At 37.4% G+C, this 22,832-nt stretch overlaps 2 protein-coding genes across 7 annotated transcripts in view; both read left to right on the top strand.

Moving 5' to 3' along the window:
• The window catches only part of RNASE11 (ribonuclease A family member 11 (inactive)), a 97,190-nt gene that overhangs the window by 32,013 nt on the left and 42,345 nt on the right, over nucleotides 1–22,832 (top strand). Inside the window, exon 3 of one of the 6 annotated variants that reach the window (XR_008299261.1) lies at nucleotides 18,562–18,681. The exons of the other annotated variants lie outside the window; for them this stretch is intronic. The gene's annotated coding sequence lies outside the window, so the exon portion shown is untranslated. Of the gene's footprint in view, nucleotides 1–18,561; nucleotides 18,682–22,832 lie in introns of those variants that run through there. 6 annotated transcript variants of the gene reach the window in all.
• LOC106971354 (olfactory receptor 6S1) lies at nucleotides 15,355–17,389 on the top strand. The gene has a single exon (XM_015068172.3). It carries the CDS (start codon nucleotides 15,713–15,715, stop codon nucleotides 16,733–16,735), a length of 1,023 nt encoding a protein of 340 aa, XP_014923658.2. The 5' UTR covers nucleotides 15,355–15,712; the 3' UTR covers nucleotides 16,736–17,389.

Here is a 22,832-nt window from a genome sequence, read left to right as displayed (position 1 = left end):
CTTCTATGCCATAATACCAGTTAGAATGTTAAATTTAAAAAGATTACCTTTATAATAGCATCAAACAATGAAATACCTAGAAACACATCTTTTAAAATGTGCAAAAATCTCCAGGCACAAAATGCAACATATTATTGGAGAATTAAGGGAAAGCTACACAAAGGGAAAGACAGCCCCTGTTTTTTTTTTCCTGTACTGGAAAACTCAATACTATAAAAATGTCAAATCTTAAAGTAATCTATGATCTTAAAATCCAATAAAAATTCCACACTTAGGCAGTGCAACTTGACAATTCTAAAGTATATATGGGCATGCAAAGGGCCAAAACTAGTTTAATAGACTCTTGGAGAAAAACAAATAGAGAAGACTTGCTGTATCAGAAAGTAGTCATAATTATTATGAAGACACAATTTAGTCAGAGTGGTAGTGATATAGGATAGGCAAATATACCAATGGAACAGTACAGTTTAGAGAAATAGACGAATGGTTGGTCGCTGATTTATGACAAAGATTAGTGAGAGAGGGGAGGGAACAGACTTTTCAATAAATGGTGATGGATCATTCACCTAACATAATGGGGGAAATGAATCTTGATTTATTAAAGCACATATCACATGTAAAATGATAAATGATAAACCCAATTGTGAAGTGTAAAATAGTACAGCTTATTTTAAAAAACATAAGAGAATGTCTTGATGACCTTGAGACAGGCAAATATTTCTTAAACAAGACCTATAAAAACAAATATAAAGAGATATGATAAATTGGGCTACATTAGAAGTAAAATCTCATTTAAAAAATTCCACTGAAAAAAATAAAAAAACAAAAAACAAAAAATTCCGTTGAGTGAACAGTCCTGCGCAGAGTGGAGAATGTATTTGTGTATACAACAAAGGATTTATATCCCAAATATGTGAAGAATGCCTACAAATTTATAAGAAAAACAATTGATAACCCATCCCAAATGCTTTTTTTCATCAGTTTTTAAAGCAATGTAATTCCTGAAATAATATTTTGATGACCTTTTATTCTATTAGAAAAAATAGGTTCTCCTAAAACTTCACAAACAATGTATCTATGTTCCAAAGGTTTTAAATATAACATTTTAAAAGCCTTAAATTTTTCTTTGAGGTTTTATGTGAAACATTTACTTTCTTCAGGAAAATAACTTTTAATATCTAAAGAAAAATATATTAAAATCAATCATTTTTTATTAAAAATGTTTTTGTAACACTTTTATTTATTTTTGAGAGACAGAGCATGAAAGGGGGAGGGGCAAAGAGAGAGAGGTAGACACAGAATCCAAAGCAGGCTCCAGGCTCTGACAGAACAGATCTTGATACAGGGCTTGGACCCATGAACAGTGAGATGATGACTTGAGCCAAAGTTAGATGACTAACCAACTGAGCCACCCAAGCATCCCTAAAGTCAACTATTTTAAAAAATGGATGAATGCTCGTACAAAAAAAAAAGTGCTTTTATCACCTTTTCCCCAAAGAGAAACACAAACTATTTCACTATCTTTAACAAACTCTCAAACTACAGCTGTTTAAAAACTTGAAATTACATGAATCAAATTTTTCAACTATTATGGAGCCAAAGGTGTTCAGATTTCACATATTAAAGAACTATCTTATAGTTTTCAATAGCTCAAAAGCCAATAACACGCAAGTGCTACTGTTTCTAGATAGTCAAAAATCAGAAGGAATTGCATGGTCTGAAGGGTATTTTAAGTTATATGAGGTCATTGATATCCCATACATAATTCAAGTATGATATTCTAAAGATAGGCAATTAAAAAATAAATATCACTTTACAACCCAATACATGACAGTAAAGTCTGGAAACTTAGTTTTTCCTCCACCTTTAATTTATGTTGTTAGATATTGGAGCCTTAAGAATCTCTTAAAAAGTCATTAGACTACTTTTTAGAGCAGTTTTAGGTTTACGGAAAAATTGCATAGAAATTACAAGTCACCATACTCCTCATGTTTCCCCTATTATTAAAATGTTGCATTAATGTAATACATTTGTTATAATCGATGAACCAATATTGATACATTGATATATAACTAAAGTCTATAGACATTACTCTTTGTGTTGTATAGATTTGAGAAACGCATAATTTCATGTATCCATCATTACAGTAACATACAGAGTAGTTTTTCTGCCCCCCAAATGCCTTGTGCCCCACTTATTCATCCCTCCCTTGTAAACCTCTGATTTTTTTTTCTTTAAGATTTTTAAGTAATCTACATACCCAACATGGGGTTTGAACTCACAACCTTGAGATCAAGTGTCACATGCTCTACTGACTGAGCCAGCCAGGAACCCAACCACTGACCTTTTTACTTTTCCAATAGTTTTGCCCTTTCTAGAATATCATATTGTTATAATTACACAGTATCCTTTTTAGACTAGTTTCCCTTACTTAGCAACATGCATTTAAGTTTCCCTCCATGTCTTTTTATAGCTTGATAGCTCATTTCTTTTTTAGCACTGATGGATTTATCTGGAAGAATCCCAGTTTATTTATCCCTTCATCTACTGAAGGATATCTTGGTGGATTCTAAGTTTTGGCAGTTATGCATAAAGCTACTATAAATATTCATGTGCAGATTTTTGTGTAGTCATAGTTTTCAACTCATTTGGGTAAATACATAGGAGCATGATTGCTGGATCATATGGTAAGTCTATGTTGAGCTGTGTAAGAAACTGACAAACTGTCTTCCAAAGTGGCTGTATCCTTTTTATCCCTGCCAGCAATGAATTGCTATTCCTATTACTATTACTAATTGCTATTCCTATAACTGCACACTCTTGTCAGCATTTGGTGTTGTCAGTGTTTTGGATTTCAGCCATTCTACTAGGTATGTAGGGTATCTCATTGTTTTAATTTGCAATTCCTAATGATGTGTGATGCTTTTTCATATGCTTATTTGCCATCTGCGTGTCTTCTTTGGTGAGATGTGTGTTCAGATCTTTTACCCATTTTTAAAACTAGGCTGCTTGTTATTTTATTGTTGAGTTTGAAGAGTTCATTTTATGTTTTGGATACAAGTTCTTTACCACACATATGTTTTGCAAATATTTTCTCCTAGTCTGTGGCTTGTGTTTTCATCCTTCTAACAGTGTCTTTCACAGAGCTAAAGCTTTCAATTTTAATGAAGTCCAATGTATCAATATTTTCTTCATAGTCTGCTTTCTGGGTTGTATTAAAAGACCCAGTGCCAAATGCAAGGTAATTTGGATTTTTTTCCTATGCTATATTCTGGAAATTTTATTTTGCGTTTTGCATTTAAGTCTATGATCTCTTTTGAGTTCCTTTTTGTGAAAGGTGTAAGGTCTGTGTCTAGAGGCTTTTTTTTTCTTTTGGTATGTGGATGTCTAGTTGAGCACCATTTGTTGAAAAGACTATCCCCTTTCTCTCTCTCTCTCTCTCTTTTTTAAAGTGTATTCATTTATATTTTTAGTTATCTCTACACCCAATGATGATCCCAAGATCAAGAATTGCATGCCCTTCCGACTGAGCCAGCCAGGTACCCCAAGACAGTCCCCTTTTCTCCATTGAACTGCCCTTGCTACTTCTTCAAAGTAGCCTTCTTCTAATCTTATATTTATGTAGGTCTATTTCTGAGTTTTTTATTCTAATCCGTTGATCTGTTTGTTCTCTTGCCAATTCCATTAGTGTGTTGATCACTGTAGCTGTGTAGTAAGTCTTAAAGTTGGGTAGTGTCAGTCTTCCAACATTGATCTTCAGTGTCATGTGAATTGTGGGCCTTTCCATATAAACTTTAAGTTTTTGATACCACAAAATTTGCTGGGATTTTTATTGGGATTGTGTTGATTCTATAGGTCAAGTTCAGAAGAACTGACATCTTAACAATATTGAGTCTAGGAAGACCCATGTACATAAAATATCTCTCCTTTAATTCTTCTTTGATTTTTTCATCAGCATTTTGTAGTTTTCCTCATACAGATCTTATACATATTTTGTTAGTCTTTCTCTCTTTCTCTCTAGCTCACCTCTCTAAGGTCAGGGCTCCCTCCCCACTCTGCTCCCATGGCTCTTTTCTCCCACAAATCAACTCTCCTCAATTCCTACGTTCCGCAGTGATTTTCCTGTTTGTAGACATGCAGCTTTGCTCTCTAAGACTTCCAATCAATTTCTTAGGTGTGCAGAATGATTTGATATTTATCTAGCTGTTCGGAGAGGAGGCAAGCTTAGGGTTGCTCTACTCCTCCTCCATCTTAACCCTTTCCCCTATACATATTTTGTTAGAATTATACCTAAAGATTTATTTTTTGTTGTGCTAATATAAATGATACTGTGTTTTAAATTTCTTTTTAACGTTTTATTATTATTTTTGAGAGAGAGAGAGAGAGAGAGAGAGCAGGGGAGGGGCAGAGAGAGAGGAAGACACAGAACCCAAAGCAGGCTCCGCTCCGTCGGAGCTGTCAGACAGAGCTCGACAAGGGACTGGGACTCATGAACTGTGAGATCATGACCTGAGCTGAAGTCAGCCACTCTACCGACTGAGCCACCCCAGAGCCCATTAAATTTCAAATCCCAACTGTTCCTATATACTAGCTGCTATAGAGGAAAACAATTGACTTAGGTATTGAACTTGTATCCTGTAATTGTGCTATAATTACTTAGTAATTACAAGAGGATGGTTTTTTGGTCCATTTGGAAATTTCTATATAAACAATTATATCATCAGTGCACAAAGACAGTTTTATTTCTCCCTTCTCTATCTGTATACCTTTATCTTATTGTCTGCATTAGCTAGGACTTCCAGTATGATGCTGAATATGAGTGATGAAAGAGGATATCATTGTTTTTGTTCTTGATGTTAGGGGGAAAGCATCTAGTTCCTCACAGTTAAGTATGATATTAGCTATAGGTTTTTTGTAGATATTCTTCATCGAGTTGAGAAAGTTCCCCTCTATTCTTAGTTTACTGAGCATTTTTATCATGAATGAATGATGGATATGTCAGATGCTTTTTCTATATCAACTGATATGATTATATGATATTTCCTCTTTAGGCTGTTGATGTAATGGATTACATTAATTGGTTTTTTGATGTTAAATCTTCATACCTATAATAAATCCCACTTGGTCATGGTGTAAAATACATTGTTGGATTTGATTTGATAATTGTGTTGAAGATTTTTATATCTGTGTTCATGAGAGATATTGGTCGGCAATTTTCCTTTATTGTTTTTGTCTGGTTTTCATATTAGGGTAATTTTGGCCTCATGGAATGACTAGGAAGTATTCCTTCTGTTTCTAACTTCTATAAGAGATTGTAGAAAACTGGTATCATTTCTTTCTTAAATGTCTGATAGAACTCACCAGTGAAACCATCCAGGAATGGTGCTTTTTTTTTTTTTAGAAGGTTATAAATTTTTGATTCAATTTCTTTAATATAGAAAGGCCTAATCACAAGACCTACTTCTCCTTGTGTGAGTTTTGGTAAAATGTGTCTGTTAAGGATTTGGCCTATTTCACCTAAGTTACCAGATTTACAGGCATAGAATTGTTAATAATATTCCCCTATAATCCTTTTAATGTCCATGAGATCAGTAGTGAATACCTCTATTTCATTTCTGACATTAATAATCTGTGTCTTTTCTCTTTCTTTCTTTCTTTCTTTCTTTCTTTCTTTCTTTCTTTCTAGTAATTTGCGTCTTTTCAATTTATATTTCACTAAATAGGTTAGCTTATTTAGAAGTTTATAAATGTTACTGATCTTTTCAAAGAACCAGCCTTTGTTTTCACTGGTTTTCTCTACTAATTTCCTGTTTTCAATTTCATTGATATTTGTTCTAATTATTATTATTTCTTTTCTTCTGCTTATTTGGATCTAATTTCCTCTTCTTCTAGTTTCCTAAGATGGAAGCCTAGATTACTGATTTTAGATCTTTCTTCTTTCCTAATATGTGTATTCAATGTAATAAATTTTCCCCTAATCATTGTGTTTTCTGCATTCAACACTTTTTGACAAGCTGTGTTTTCATTTTAATTTAGTTAAAAATATTTTATTTGTTTTTTTTTTAGAGAGAGAGTGTGAGCAGGGGAGAGGGGCAGAGGGAGAGAGAATCTTAAGCAGGTTCCCATGCTCAGTGCAGAGCCCAGTGCTGGGACTGATCTCACAACCCTGGGCTCATGACCTAAGCCAAAATCAAGAGTTGGACACTTAACCGACTGAGCTACCCAGGCTCCCCTAGTTCAAAATATTTTAAAACGTCCTTTCATGTTTCTTTTTTGACCCATGAGTCACTTGGAAGTGTGTTGTCTAATCTACAAATATTTGGGGATTTTCCAGCTATCTTTGTATTATTGCTTTCTGGTTTAATTCCATTGTGGTCTGAGAGAATTATATAGTTTCTATTCTTTTAAAATTGTAAACATGTATTTTATGACCCAGACTGTGGTCCACCAAAATCAGCTTATATCAGTACAGCAAGGAGAGCACTAGAATGATTCTTTTTTTTTCCTAGCCAAAATCCTAAATTGCAAAATCCTTTTCAGTAAGGAAGGAGCTTACTCCTGTCAAACCCAGCAAGAAGGTGTTAAGAAGCTTAAAGTCTCTGGCAGTTAATGCACAACTCAGCCCTAACTCCTGAGAACACAGCCTCTTTACCAGCACCATTTGGGAGAGGTGCTAAAATTGAGATTCAGAGCAAGTTACGATGGAGGAAACCCAACTCAAATATTTGCCCACCATGTGCAAACAATTCCAACTCCAAATTTAGAGCACAGAGAGACAGCTTGGTCTAAAAGAAACCCTGGCCTGTCAGGCAAGACTCCTACAGGAAACTGGGAATCAGCAGGCCACAGTGATCACGCTCCCTCTAGGAAAGTAAGACCTCTATGGTGGCAACCTTGTAAGTCTCAATGATTGACTCAAGCTTTGAGTCAATCAAACCTTCCCCTAGAATCCCTGCTAGGCACATCCACCTGGATTCCTGCGTAACAGCTTAGGGAACATATTATAGTTCCTATGTGGGAGGTTAAGGAGGCTGAACTTCAACTTCAGAGACCATGTTGTCCTCTGGGGATCAAAGGGAAAGAGTCCACACATTCATGAAAGAGATGACTCTCCCTTGGTGGAATATTCACAAACATTGCTTCGGAACATGAAGGCTTCTGGTAAGGGTTAGTGACTTCTTGTCCTGTCAGGTGTGATTGGTGGAGAACATGGGTCACATGTGGTCTCAAGAAGCTGAGGCCTTCTTTATTACCCAGGCTAGTTGTCAACCTTCTCACTCCCAGCAAGAGACTGGATGGTTTGTCTCTGGAACAGGTAGGTAAAGCAGAAAGTCTTTTACCTTTGAAACTAGGGGATTAAATAAATTATATATACTGGTTACTGTGATGTCTGTTTTAGATGCCACATATTTAGCAGTTAGATAGGAAACTGAAGAATTTTCTTTGCATTATCTGACAAGTCCAAAAGGAAAAGTATGAAGATACTGGCATAGGTGCTTCCTAAGATACAAGCCAGTGGTATCACCATAGAGTGAGGCTGAGAATTATCAAGTACCATTCATGCACTCAGAGCTTCCAAATAGCTACTTAGTTTCCCTCTCTTAATATAAACATTTAACCAAGGATCAGCCAATTATTGGAAAAAAATCATCTAATGTGATTTTATTTGTCTGAAACAAGTAAGCGAGAGAAGATAACTTGGAGGAAGCAGTGACCATATAGGGAGAAGATAATTTTACTTAAAAAAATTTTTCTTAAAGATTTTGTTTTTAAGTAAGCTCTACACGCAACGTACATCAAGAGTCACATGCTCAACTAAGCTTGCCAGATGCCCTGATAATTTGAAAGTGTCATTAACAGGGTGCCTGGGTGGCTCAGACGGTTAAGCATCTGACCTCAGCTCAGGTTATGATCTCACAATTCGTGAGTTCCAGCCCAGCGTCAGGCTCTGTGCTGACAGCTCAGAGCCTAGAGCCTGCTTTGGATTTGGTGTCTCCCTCTCTCTGTCCCTCCCCTACTCATACTCTGTCTCTCCATCTCTCCAAAGTGAATAAACGTTAAAAAAAAAAAAAATGTCTGGGTGGCTCGGTCGGTAGGTTGGAAGTCTGACTTCGGCACAGGTTATGATCTCACTCGGTTTGTGGGCTCGAGCTCCGCGTCGGGCTTTGTGCTGATGGCTTGGAGCCTGGAGCCTCCTTCGAATTCTGTGTCTCCTCCTCTCTCTGCACCTCCCATGATCATGCTCTGTCTCTCTCTGTCTCTCAATAATAAATAAACGTTAAAAAAAATTTTTTTTAATGTCATTAATGTTCTCAGAGAGAATATGTTACAATCATAAGACAGAAAAGAGTTTTGCAAAACTAAACCAAACAAAAAAGAATTATATGAATTAAAAAATATGATAGATTTTAAAATGTGCCATAACATAAAGGCAAGTAAAGCAAATACTTACTAATAGAGAATAAGATAGAAAAGGTAAGAACATTTGAGGATCAGTAAAGGAGGTTGTATTTCCAGTTGATAAAAGAAGAGAGGAAAAATGGAGACAGAAAAATTGCCAAAATAATCCCTGAAAATTTACTATATTTCAAGGGCATTAGTTTCTTGATGATGTTGTTTGATATTCAAAAGTCTTTATTGTTGGGGCACCTGGCTGGCTCAGTCAGTAAAGCATGTGACTCTTTTTTTTTTTTTTTTTTTTTTTTTTAGCATTTATTTATTTTTGAGAGACAGAGTGAGCAGGGGAGGGGCAGGGAGACAGACACACACACAGAATCCGAAACAGACTCCAGGCTCAGAGCTGTCAGCACAGAGCCCGATAAGGGCTCAAACTCACAAACCATGAGATCATGACCAGAGCCAAAGTCAGATGCTTAACTGACTGAGCCACCAGGCACCCCACATGTGACTCTTGATCTTAGGGTTGTGAATTTGAGCCCCATTTTGGGTGTAGAGATTATTTTTTAAAAGTGTTTATTTTTGCTGAAGTACAATAGATCTATTTTTTAAAAATTTTGATACTGGTGCTTTTGGTGTTACGTCTGAGAGTCTGTTGCCAAACCAAGGTCATGAAGATATACCCTTATGTTTTCTTTTAGCAGTTTTATAGTTTTAGCTCTCTTGTTTGGGTCTTTGGTCCATTTTGAGTTAATTTTTGTACATGGTGTGAGCTAAAAGTCCAACTTCATTCTTCATTCTTTTGCAGCAATTAAATAACTAATTGTTCTAGCACCATTTGTTAAAAGACTTTTCTTCTCTCATTAAGTAGTCTTGGCACTGTTTTTTTTTTTTAATGTTTATTTATTTTGAGAGAGAACGAATGCATATGCACAAGCTGCAGAGTGGCAGAAGGACAGGGAGAGAGAATCATGACCTGAGCCCAAATCAAGAGTCAGATATTCAACTGACTAGGCCTCCCAGGCACCCTGGCACTCTTGACTATAGATGTATGGATTAATTTTAGACTCTCAATTCTATTCCATTGATCTATCTATCTATCTATATACACACACATATATATCTGTCCTTATGCCAGTACCATACTGTTTTGAGTGCTGTAGCTTTGTAGATGACTTTAAAATCAGGAAATGTGGGGGTGCCTGGGTGGCTCAGTCGGTTAAGCAGCTGACTTCGGCTCAGGTCATGATCTCGCGGTCCGTGAGTTCGAGCCCCGCCTTGGGCTCTGTGCTGACAGCTCAGAGCCTGGAGCCTGTTTCAGATTCTGTGTCTCCCTCTCTCTGACCCTCCCCTATTCGCACTCAGTCTCTCTCTGTCTCAAAAATAAATAAACATTAAAAAAAAAGATTTTAAATCAGGAAATGTGAATCCTCCAACTTTATTTTTATTTTTCAATACTGGCTTGGCTAGTTGGGGGTCTCTTGAAACCCCATAAGAATTTTAGAATCAGCATGTCCATTTCTCAAAAAAAAAATGCAGTTGAGGTTTTGATAAGGATTGCGTTGAATCTATAGATTACTTCGGTTAGTAATGCCATCTTAACAATGCAGTTGATCCTTCAACTGCATAGGTCCATTTATATTCAGATTAAAAAAAAAAACAAAGTACAGTACTGTAAGTGTTTTTTCTTTTCCCTATGACTTTTTTTTTTAATTTTTAAAAAAATTTTAAGTAATCTCTACTCTGAACATGGGGCTTGAACTCACAACCCTGACATCAAGAGTCACATGCTCTACCAACTGAGCCAGTCAGGTGCCCCTTATAACTTTATTAATAGCATTTTCTTTTGCTTACTCTATTGTAAATATAGCATATAAAAATACATATAACATATAAAATGTGTGTTAATTGACTGTGTATGTTATTAGTCAGGCTTCAGGTTAACAGTATGCTATTAGCAGTTAAGTTTTTAGAGACTCAAAAATTATACTTGGATTTTCGACTGTGCAGGAGGGTCAGTATCCCTAACCCCAGTGTTGTTCAAGGGTCAACTGTATTAAGTCTTTTAAACCATGAACATGGGATGTCTTTCCATTTAATTAGGGATACTTAAATTTCTCTCAACAATATGTTTAATTTTTAGTGTACAAGTCCTACATCTCCTTGGTTAAATTTGTTTCTAAGTATTTTATTCGTTATTATGCTATTGTAAATGGTAGAATTGTTTTCTCAATTTAATTGGATTATTTATTGTTAGTGTATAGAAATACAAATGATTTTTGTATGTTGACTTTGATACCTACAGCATTGCTGAATTCATTTATTTGCTCTAATTTTTGTGTGAATATGTGTGTGGATTCCTTAGGATTTTCTATATAAAAATCATAAAATCTCCCAGTAGAGATAGTTTTAATTTCTTCCTTTCCAAATTGGATGCACTGGATATATTATATTGTTTTGTTTTGTTTCATCTCATCTTGTGTCATTTCATTGCATAGCATTCCATTCTATTCTATTTGCCTAAATGCCCTGGCTGGAATTTCTAGTTCAATATTGAATAGAAATGAAGAAAGTGGTCATCCTTGTCTTGTTTCTGATTTAACGGGGAAAAAAATGAAAATGAGCCTTGAAAAAGAGACTGAGATACAAAAAGAAAGGTCAACAAAGAAATTGATTTAAAAAAAGAAAATTCTTCAGTTTCTTATCTAACTGCTAAATAAGTGGCATCTAAAACAGACATCACAGTAACCAGTACACATAATTTATTTAACCCCCTAGTTTCAAAGGTATAAGACCTTCTGCTTTACCTGTTCCAGAGACAAACCATCCAGTCTCTTGCTGGGAATGAGGGGGATGACAATTAGCATGGGTAATAGAGAAGGTATGTAGACCCAAACTGCTTCTTAAACATTTTTCATCCAACTCTTAATTTAGCCTTCCACTCACTCCACTTCCAAAAAGAGAGGGAGTCTGGAATAAATTGAACTGATTTTTGTTTTTTCTCACTGCTTGAAGAGAATTCATCTTTTTTGACAAATCTTTTCATGTCAGCCACTGCTAAATTATCTGCTTTTCTTCTTCTGAAATGGTGTCGCTACTGTTTCCTTTTCCATGCTATGGTTTTAGTGGGGCTTCAGGAAGGAGTAGATGTAGATTTATGCCTTTTTCAAATTTGAAAAATTAAAGATTTTTTTTCTACTTTTAAGTATGTGTTTCTTCTAAAGCCACTTGTCCTGTTTTATCCTTCTCTTTCCACTGTGGCTATATTCAAAGCCAGGTGATATTTGAGGGTCAGTTAAAATGTATCAATTAAGGACTATGGAGTGGTTATCTCCTGTTTGTATTTTAGATTTGCATTGTATTTCTCTGTTCTTAATTCAATTATCTACCATGTTTTTTTCTCCTAGAAGTTCTTTTTACATAAACATTTGGTACTGGCACTCTGCCTTGTTTTTTTTAATGTTGTTATGTAGTTACCCTTTTAAAAAATGAAAAGGCAAGAAAAAGAAGAAGAGAAAACATAATTTTTATTTCATTTTAAGGAACTTGTCATAGTGAGAAAGATAGGTTTCTGTATTCAGTGTAGTATTTTAATCCAGTCTCCCGATTCTGAACTATGATTCTCTATGTGTGTGTTTTGGCATTGCCTCCATTATTTTTGGATCAGAAAACAGGGTGTTGCTGAGAGACTTGAATTCCTCTTGGAGTTAGTAGTTCATTATAGTTTTACATTTTCTGGCTCTGAGTAGCCCACATGGTATTTGATATTCCCCAGTGGCTACTTGGCTAATTTTGTGGAATTAGAGTTGCTATCTTTAAGAAAGTATTTCTGACATTAATTTTTAACTAATTTCCAAAAACTTAGAATTTTCTTTAGAGATGTGATTGTCATATTTCTGAGGCTTTTTTATTATAAAAAATTTCAAGCATACTAAAAATAGAATAATATAATGAATCACGGTGTAGCCAATGCACAGTTCCATGAATTACAAATTTAGGGCGAAGCTAATTTTACCTATCCGCCCCCCCCATCACTTTATTTGGAAGCAAATTCCAGATATATCATTTTGCTATAACTTATTTTTTGACATAGAGTTGCAAGAGCTGCTGCTCTCAAGTTTGGGGTTCAGAGCAGTTTAGTTCACATACCATTATTGAGCACCTAATGTGTGCCAGGCACTGTGCTTGGTGCTAGAAATACAGAGATCAAAATATAATTCCTGGGGCGCCTGTGTGGCTCTGTTAGGTGAATGTCCGACTTCGGCTCAGGTCACGATCTCGCGCTTCGTGAGTTTGAGCCCCACGTCAGGCTCTGTGCTGATAGCTCAGAGCCTGGAGCCTGCTTTGGATTCTGTGTCTCCCTCTCTCTCTGCCCCTCCCCTGCTCTGCCCCATACTCTGTCTGTTTCTCCCTGTCTCTCAAAAAATGAATAAATGTTTTTAAAAAATAAAAAAAAATATATAATTCCTACCTAGGAATTCAGAGTCTAACAGGGGATGCAGATGAGAAAGCAGAAATACAATGGGTTAAGTATTGAGAGTGAGGTCAGCAGAACGTGCCCCAATTCAGGTTGGAGAGCAGGCAGAGTCGGTGGGATAGGAAGTGGTGGGTAGGGGAAGATTCTCAGAAGAACTGATATGCACCAGAGTACATGGAGTATGAATAGGAGTTAGTCAAGTTTTCAGCCAGGGGCATAGAGTAGACACAAATGAAAAAAAATGTGAACAACAGTCCAGAATTCTAAACATTGTTTGGGTGTGTGGTATGGTATATATTACCAGAGGACAAAGTAAAAGACTGGGAGAAGCAGAAGAAGATAGAAATGACATGAGGAATCTTTCCCTATCTTATTATACCCTGAAGGCTCCTATCACTTGCCAACCCAGAATCAAGGGTAGGGATTCCCAATATCACTTTAAGTCCTCAGGGAGAAGACACAATGTCTGTGTTACCTGGAGAGTAAACATTTCCCCTAAGTGCCATGCAGAAGAAAGTTGGATGATGACTATGGTCTCCCACACTTGGTCTGACTCAATTTTTTCTCTCATTCCCACTGTATTGCCCCAAGCCTTTTGGGGCTGCTGGCTTGAGGGGGTTGGCAGATGGAGGCAGAAACATTCCCAGTCACCTCTTGTTGGATGAAGGATCAGCCTCTTTTTCAGATTTATCAGTAATGGAGTCTGGAAAATTTCCATTGAATTGCATATCTCCCTTGGGTCTTTTCAGCATTATTTTCTCGTTCTCTCTCATGGTTTTACCTCAACACTTGGGTCTCACTTCTCTAGCAGGTACTGCTGCTAACCAGGCTCCCAATGTCTGGATTAATCAATCCTCATTTTAGGACATCTCCATTGGAAACTGAAGTTATGCACAAAGGATTCTGTCCTACAATACAGGGGTTAGTTTGAAACAAGTCTTCAGGATTTTCCTTCTCTGCACTTAGGCTAATGCCAGGATTTAGGGAGGATGCATTGTAGAACAGGAAAATTGACTGTGCATAAATGCATCAGCAAAAAAGTGAAGACCTGCCTTTAGATGGAACATTTTTCAACTATTGGAAATGAAAAGAACTATAGGTAAGTGCAGTAAGTCCTTTCATAGCTAGATGAACGATTTGACCCCTCCATATCCACCCTTTGCCTTCCAACCCCATGTTATTCTAGAGTACCATACCTTGGAGCATTGTGAGATCATGGTCCTTCACTTGAAGGGTGCCTGTTCAAGCCTAAGACAGTGATCACATTGTAGAAGGCACTCTTTTTACAAGGAGGGAAAGGTGGGCCCTGATGGCTGACCTGTACATGGCCATACAAAGGGACAAGTGTGATGCAGCCACCTCAGGATCAGAAAGCCCCTTTGTTTACAAGGCAGAAGAATAGCATCGGAGGAATTATGCCCAAGAGGAAAACACAAGAGAAGAAGCAGATTATCTAACTGCTGCCTGTTTTCCCAAATGCTTTGCCCATCCTTAGGAACTCCAGGCTATGGTTAGCCTCACACTACAGGGTATGAAAAGGACCAGGGTGGAGCTGACCATTGGGTCATAAAAAGGGAAAGAGAATCCTTACAAGGTGATCCCCACCCTCATGGAAACATCAAGGACATTCAGGGGTAGGTAGGAGGGATTCCTTCCACATTTAAGGTTGCGACTCATCTTCCTCTTAGTTAAGGTATAGTTAGGTTCAGTTCAGTGGAAAGCCAGAAAGAGTCCCCTTTGAGGTGACTGGTTCTATCTCATTGCACTCCATGCATTATGTCCTGTGCTTTGGCCCAGATGTACTATGTTCACATGCTTCCCTTTTCCATTAAAAAATCTCTTTTCTCTCCTATCAAATCCATACTCACTTTTTAGTATTTATTTTAGGCGTCACCTTTCTCCAAAATACTTCCTATATCTCTAAAGTCTGTTTGGATTTTTTTCCCATGTGCCCCCATAGACCCTATTCTTTCCTGTGACATTCCACCTGTGACACATATTAACTTTTCCATCATTCTCATTAGGCAGTGAGCTACATGAGAGTAGTGACAACATCTCCTTTATTTCTGAATCACCACATATAGCATCCGATACATCATCAATACAGAGCAAAAGTTGAATGATTTTACTGATAGTAAGGCAATTTCTATAGAAGCTGGAGGGAGATGAGGCTCTGAATGGAATCCTTAAGGAGAAAGACCACAGAATTGCTTTATCCTAGAGAAAAGGCACAAATATTTTTCTGCTCAGGTAGGACCAACAATTGAGACACTGTAAGTAAAGAGGTTCCTGTTTGCTAGGAGCAAGGACTGCTGCGGTGTGCCAGAGAATAGTAGGGCTGAGAATCAAGGCCTTAAGGTCAAGTCTCGTGCTTTGCATGGCTAAAGGGGATCAGTATTCTCCTAATAACTGAGGCGTTTTAAAAACTTCTTTTAGCGGTTTACAATTGAGCGCAGAAGTGGTTAAGTAACTTTTCTGAGGCTACTCGGCTAGTAAATGGAGATACTGGAATTCAAAACCAGGCAGTCTGGCTCAAGTCCTGATCCTGGTAGAATGGGAATCATATTCTTCATGAAATAAGTTTTTGATATTTTTGTCCAACTCATATACTCAATGATATCAGTATTATAATAATGAGGCATCACTATTTAAGATCTGAGAATGGAGACTCCTGGCATTTTCATACCTAAGTTTTTGCCACCCTTTCCGGAAAATCTTCTCCAGCTTTAAAAGTAATTAGATGAGGACCTCAGGTTCTTCAGATCTTAACAGTGGTTGGAGAAAGTGGGGAAGTGTGTGCCATATCACGATAAAATAAGTTTCAGGATTGTTCTGGAGATGACGTGTCCTCGCCACGATCATGTTCATGTTGTTGCACAGGTGGGAAAGATCATGGCTCCTGGGGGGAACCAGAGCATTGGTGTTACAGAGTTCATCCTGGCAGGTTTCCCAAATCTCAACAGCACAAAAGCAGAACTGTTTTCTGTCTTCCTTCTCGTCTATCTGCTGACTCTAACAGGCAACGTGTTGATTGTTGGAATGGTAGGAGCTGACACTCGCCTGCAGACTCCTATGTACTTCTTTCTGGGTAACTTGTCCTGCCTAGAGATCTTGCTCACTTCTGTCATCATTCCCAAGATGCTGAGCAATTTCCTATCAAGGCAACACACTATTTCCTTTGCTGCATGTATTACCCAGTTCTATTTCTACTTCTTTCTTGGGGCCTCGGAGTTCCTGCTGTTGGCTGCCATGTCTGTGGATCGCTACCTGGCCGTCTGTCACCCTCTGCACTACCCCTTGCTCATGAATGGCACTGTGTGCTTTCGGGTGGCCTTGGCCTGCTGGATGGGGGGACTTTTCCCTGTGCTTAGCCCCACAGTGGCTGTGGCCTTACTTCCTTTCTGTGAACAGGACGCCATGGTGCAGCACTTCTTCTGTGACAGTGGTCCACTGCTCCGCCTGGCACGCACCGACACCGAGAAGCTGGAGGAAACAGACTTTGTACTGGCCTTTCTCGTCATTGTATCCTCACTGATGATTACTGCTGTGTCCTATGGTCACATAGTTCTGGCTGTCCTGCGCATCCCCTCTGTTTCAGGCCGACAGAGGGCCTTCTCTACCTGTACCTCCCACTTGATGGTGGTGACCCTCTTCTATGGAAGTGCCATTTTTCTTTATGTGCGACCATCACAGAGTGGCTCTGTGGATACTAACTGGGCAGTGACAGTGGTAACAACATTTGTGACACCACTGATGAATCCATTCATCTATGCCTTACGCAATGAGCGAGTCAAGGAAGCTTTGAAGGATATGTTTAGGAAAGTGGTAGCAGGCTTTTGGGGGGGAACTTTTGCTTCCTAAGAGTTTCAGTAAGAAGGAGTGAAGTGAAAGTGAAGGGGGATGTAATAACCAGTCATAAGTCCAAGTCTTCTCCGTTGTCATTCTTTTTCCTGTGGTTATCATGGACATCACCAAATGACCAAATTCTGTAATCCCAAAAGAATTCCAAAGTCATCAAGTCTACCCTTCTTCTCCTTCAGGCAAAATTTCTTGATTCTATCTCATACATACCCCCATATTATTATTGATATATCATGATCAATACCATCATTACATCTTAAGATCCTCCAGCCGGTGAGATCTTAACCTAAAAGTCCATGGTCACCAGGGAGTCTAGGGATGGACTTCAGAAAATTTATAAGCTGCCTTACTATTTAAATTTTATGTGTTTGACTTCATATGCATTTGTCTGGGAAGAGGATCCACAGTTTTAATCCAATTCTTGGGAGATCTGTGTGACCTTTGCCAAAAGTTCAAAACTGATTAAAATTTTCAGTAGTATCTTTTGGTTATTTATGAAAAACAAGAATTTTAAGAAAAATTTCCTTATAATCTTAAAAATAAATAAAAATAAAATAGATTACCTGTGTATTTTTGTATACATTTTATGGAAAACATTGCATTTACTGTCAGGTGGAAAAGAGGTACAGCAAACTGAGTAAGGGACTTATGCACTTCCCCACAGTAATCCCAGTGTCTTTGCAAAAGCAGATCCAAAAGAAAGTTCCTGAATATTAGCATTTAATGTGGTTTTCTAATTTGCACTTTATTATAAAGATGATTTAAAGATATCACTCATTTTTTCACTGGATTGTGTTCCTTTCCTTTGTCCAGTTTTTATATCCTTATATCTGTTGTGTTCAGTCTTGTTTTGTTTTTAGTAAAATTGGAATTGGGACAAGGACCTTTAATATCAAAGAATTACAAATGTCAACTATTGCTGTACCAGACAGGAACCAGACTTTGTGGTACGTTTTATGTACTTCACTAGATATTTGAAAGGGAGTGAAGATTCCTATTTGTGGTACCCCTGGAAATCTTGGACAAATATTCACTTATTTCTTCATTCACTTATTTTTTTCCCATTTATTTATTCATTTGCTCCGCAAAGGTCTTTTAGGCATCTGACATATGCTATATATCATATATAGTGATATATGCTCAGAGGAACAAGAAATGGTTCCTCACCTCATGCAGCTTTGATTTTAGAGGGGAAGACTGAGAGACAAATAATTATGCAAAGGAATGGGGATGATAAAGGGGTTTATAAAACAACATTGGAAATTATATGAAAACTGATTTACCCTCTCGTATTTTCTTGTTAAAGAAATGTTCAGAGGCTGTCATTCATTAAATAGGGATTAATTCCATGTTAGAGTGTGTTTGTATACACAGACACCGTATATATAGAAACAGCACATCAACCTCAACATTGGCAAGCTGAGCATTAGCATGCAAAGAGATAGCCATAAAGCTTCAGTGGGCTCTGGAAATAGTAATGCTTTCATCTAGTTCTATTAATAATACACACAAACACACACTAAATAATTCAATCCCCAAAGATTTCTGAGTGAAAACGAAAGGGATGGAAGGAATGACCAGTGATTTGAGAGAGAAAAAGAATTCTTCAGGAGTGATCTAGAAGCGCTGCCCAGAGAGCAGATGAACTATTTATTACCTTAAAATCTACCTAATTTCATGAAGCCTAAAAACCTTCAGCCAATCCCAGACACTGACCAAAGAGAGGAATTCGTATCACAGTTTATGATATTTTTGGAAGGAACCATTCCCATATTTTGGCAATAAAGTGTGTTAAACCATCTATTTTCAAAATTATTTTATTGTAGGAAATGACTTTGGACTCAATTCAATAAAAGTTTATCGAATACCATATTCTGGGAAATAAGTTGGTATGGAGAAGTACAAATATGTGATCTCTGCCATCAAGGAACTCACAGACTATATAGGTATAAATATTATAATATATAATAAAATTATATTAATAAATAAAAATAAAATAAAAGTAATATATATATGACTGTGGGTCAAAATATAATAGACCATTGTAAAATTTAAAAGTGGGTCTGACAAAATGACATTTTACTAACAAAGCATAAGAACAAATATTAGGTAATTGAATGTGATTAAGAATGGAAATATCACAATAAAAATTGTACTAGGGAGCGATCTGTGATTTTATTTTTTCAATCTTACTTTACAAGTTCCTGTTCCATAGGAATTTTTTACTCTTAAAAAAATTTTTTTTTCTAATGTTTAGTTTTGAGCGGGTTGTGGTGGGGGGAGGTGGGAGAGAATGAGAGGCAGGGAGAGAGTGAGACACAGAATCTGAAGTAGGCTCCAGGCTCTGAGCTGTCAGCACAGAGCCCCATGCAGGGCTTGAACTCACAAACTACAAGATCATGGAGATCATGAAGATCATGAAGATCATGACCTGAGCCAAAGTTAGACACTTAACCAACTGAGCCACCAAGGTGCCCCATGAGTTTTTTACTCTTCATCTTAATCTCAACAGCACTTCGCACAACTGATCTTGGACTTGTATTGAATATAGTTTTGTTCTTTGGTTTCCCTGGGACTGAACTTGCCTGGTTTTCTGTCCACATTTCCAGCTACTTTGTTTTGTTTTGGAGGTGTATCCACTTCAATAAAGCTATTAAACATTAGCTAAGTTGTAAAGTTATTTCTAGAAATCACAAATTAAGAGGACGCTGAAAATAAGAATGTATTTCCAACACCTAGAACAGAGCCTGGTCCATTGAATGTAACCAAGAAAAATTTGCTGAATGAATTAAAGACTCATGAGCAGATGATAGCCACAGCCCTGAGAGAGATGCTGAACTCAAGTATCCAGCAGCTTGAGTGTTAGCACTCATTCCCACACTCAGCCCACTCCAGTGACTATTAGAAACTGAACCTCTCACATGTAGCTAGAGCCCTTAGAGGGTTATTAACAGTAGACTAGAAAAAATTTCCCTTGCAGCAATCAACAAATTTTTCTGCCTCTAGGAAAAAGTCATCCTTGAAAATTCTCAACGGAAGCTCTTCCTTGCTACATAAAATTTGTGTCATCTGGGGTTACCAGAGGGCAGGTGGGTGGGGCGATGGGTGAAATAGGTGATGGGGATTAAGGAGTGCACTTGTAATAAGCACTGAGTGATGTACAGAATTGTTGAATCACTATATTGTACACCTGAAACTAATATAACACTGTATGTTAACTACACTGGAGTTAAAACAAAAACTTAATTAAAAAAATAAGGATTATAAAAAAACATTAAAAATATTTGTGTCATCTGGGACACTGCAAACTAATACATTAATATAACATTATTCCCATTTTCCCAGATGACACAAATACTTTTAATGTTTTTAAAATTTTTAATATTTTAATATTTTTAATGTTCAAAGGCAGTATAAATATAAACCTCAAAACGATATGAAGAGACATTTCTCCAAGGAATTTATACAAATAGTCAATAAATACATGAAACTCAGCATTATTAGTCATGAGGGAAGTCAAATGAAACCACAGTGAGGGACCACTTCCTACCTGCTAAGATGGTTATAATGGAAAAGACATAATAATAAGTACTGATGAAGATGTGAAAAATTGGAACACTCATAAATTGGGAATGTAAATTCCCACGTTAGAAAACAATATGGCAGCTCCTCAAAAGTTTAAGCATAGTGTTACATATGACTCATCAATTCCACTTCTAGGTATATGCCCAGGAGAAATGAAAATTTTTGTGTCCACACAAAAACTTGGACATGACATTCATAGCGGCATTATAATGCCAAAAGTGGAAACAACTCAAGTGCCCATCAACTGATGAATGGATACATAAAACGTGGTATATCCATACAACAGAATATTGCTTCACAAAAAGGAATGAAGTATTGATACATGCTACAACATGGATGAATCTTAAAAACTTAATGCTAAGTGAAAGAAGCCAGTCATAAAAGACTATACATTGTATGATTCCACTCACCTAAAGTATCCAGAATAGGCAAATCTGTATAGAGAGAAAGTAGATTAGTAGTTGCCCTGGGCTGCAGGAGAGGGATGGGAGGAAATGAGGAGTGACTTTTAATTGGGTATAATGGGGTTTTTTGGGAGTGACAAAAATGCTGTAAAATTGATTACATTAATCTGAAAATATGCAAATATGTAAAAAACCACATTTGTGTGTTTTAAGTGGATAAATTATATCAATAATTCTTATAATGGATCTTATGCTTCATCACTTATAGTGATTCCACTTTGAATCCTGATACATTTTCTCTGGTAATCAGCCCCCATTTTCCCTGTATCCCCATTATTTTTAAAAATGAAGACAGAAACTGGGTCATACCTGAGTTTGTTTTCTTGCCAATAAGAAGAGTACCTGATAATTTGGAACACAGCAAAATCTCATCACATTGTTTTTTGAAAGCACAGATTACATAAGGGTTAAATATGTATCAAATAGTCATGCTCACTGGTGATTTGCTGTGGACCCTTTTGTATGATTCAAGCGGGACAGGTCATGTTCATAATAGTGGAGAGTACTAAAGGCCCACACCAGCTCCCACAAATCAATATTATTTTTTTTAAAAGGCAGTTATATTATAAAACACAAGCAATCAGGACTCTAAGAGTAAACAGATAAACAATGAAAAGCAGACTTAGACTGTTAGGAACCTCAGTTAATATAACCATTATTTGGGTTCTGAAACCCGCACTTCTCTCCCACCTAAGATCATCTTACACCTATTTCTGCTTTTTCAGAACTGACTTTCCTTCTTTTACCTTCCTCCTCAGGCTGTGAGCTATCATCTCCCTTTAATTTGCTCCTTTCTGCCTTTGTTCCAGTGCTGCTGAGTTCTTCCTGTCTTGATTGTCAGCCCAACCAGTATTCCTGCCTTCTACACAGTAATAGGAGCAGTAGTAGTGCCACTTTCATGTGTGCTGGTCTTAAAAGTCCTTACAAGTTCTTAATAACCCAAGGAACCTTTAAGGGCAGGGAAAGACAAGGACTCACTAAATAATCATGAACTACCCCTAAGACCTTTGAGCCAAACATGTGAAAGGACTAGGTCTTCCCCTTCACAGCCAAGCTCCTACAAAGAATTCTTTACCTACATGGCCACACTTTCCCCCTCATTCTTCAACCCACCCAGCTCTGTCATCTTCCCTATACTTTCTGTTTTAAATGCTGGTAAAGCCTGTCAACAGCCCCTGAGTAACCAAATCAGCTGTCAGAACAAGTGACTGTCAGGAGGTTTCCTTCTCTAGTTCTTCTACTCACTGGATTCCATTCCCAACTTTTTAAACACTGATGATCACCAGGGCTGGTTCTTAAATTCTTTCTCTGCGAATGCTCTTCCCTGCACATTTTTAGCCAAAGCAACATTAACCGCCACCGTGTGTATGTGTGTGCGTGTTCAATTGAAGTATAGTTGAAACCCAATATTACATTAGTTTCAGGTGTACAACACAGTGATTCAATAACTCTATACATTATATTGTGCTCACCACAAACGTAGCTACCACCTGTCACCATATATACAATTACGATGTTTTTAATTCCTAAAATTCCTTCCTTTAGTTTGAATCTTTCTCTGGAACCCCATGCCTTTATATCCAGATTCCTACTGTGCATCTCCCCGGTAGCAAATACATCAAACACAACAAAGCCCAGGCTAGGTGTATCGCATTTCTGACGGGACAACCAACTGGAAGTCAGAGCATCCTGGAAAATTCTACTCTTTGTTTTCCCGTCATCCAATAACCAATCACAAAACTCTTTATTCTTGCCTGGCCACATAACCTAACAACTCCGGAAAGGACAAATATGATGGAGTCAGTCAGAAACTCAAAGATTCCCAGTGTACAAGCAGTTTGGGAAGATAAGTAGGTTTGAAGGCCTATCATTCCAACAGTTCACAGGTTTGGGCCACTTCTACAAGCCGGAATCAACCATACTCTAAGGTTTCAGGTAGACACCTCACACTACAGCCGGCTGGCTTTCCAGGTAAGCAATCAAAGAATACCAACGGGGCTCGTGGATTCTTGCTAGAAATGGCAAGACTACTATCACTAGGTTATACT

Source organism: Acinonyx jubatus, chromosome B3, assembly GCF_027475565.1.
Source record: "Acinonyx jubatus isolate Ajub_Pintada_27869175 chromosome B3, VMU_Ajub_asm_v1.0, whole genome shotgun sequence".
NCBI classification, from domain to species: Eukaryota; Metazoa; Chordata; class Mammalia; order Carnivora; family Felidae; genus Acinonyx; species Acinonyx jubatus.
Note: the sequence above shows the minus strand (reverse complement) of the source record. Positions and strands in the feature narration are given on the sequence as shown.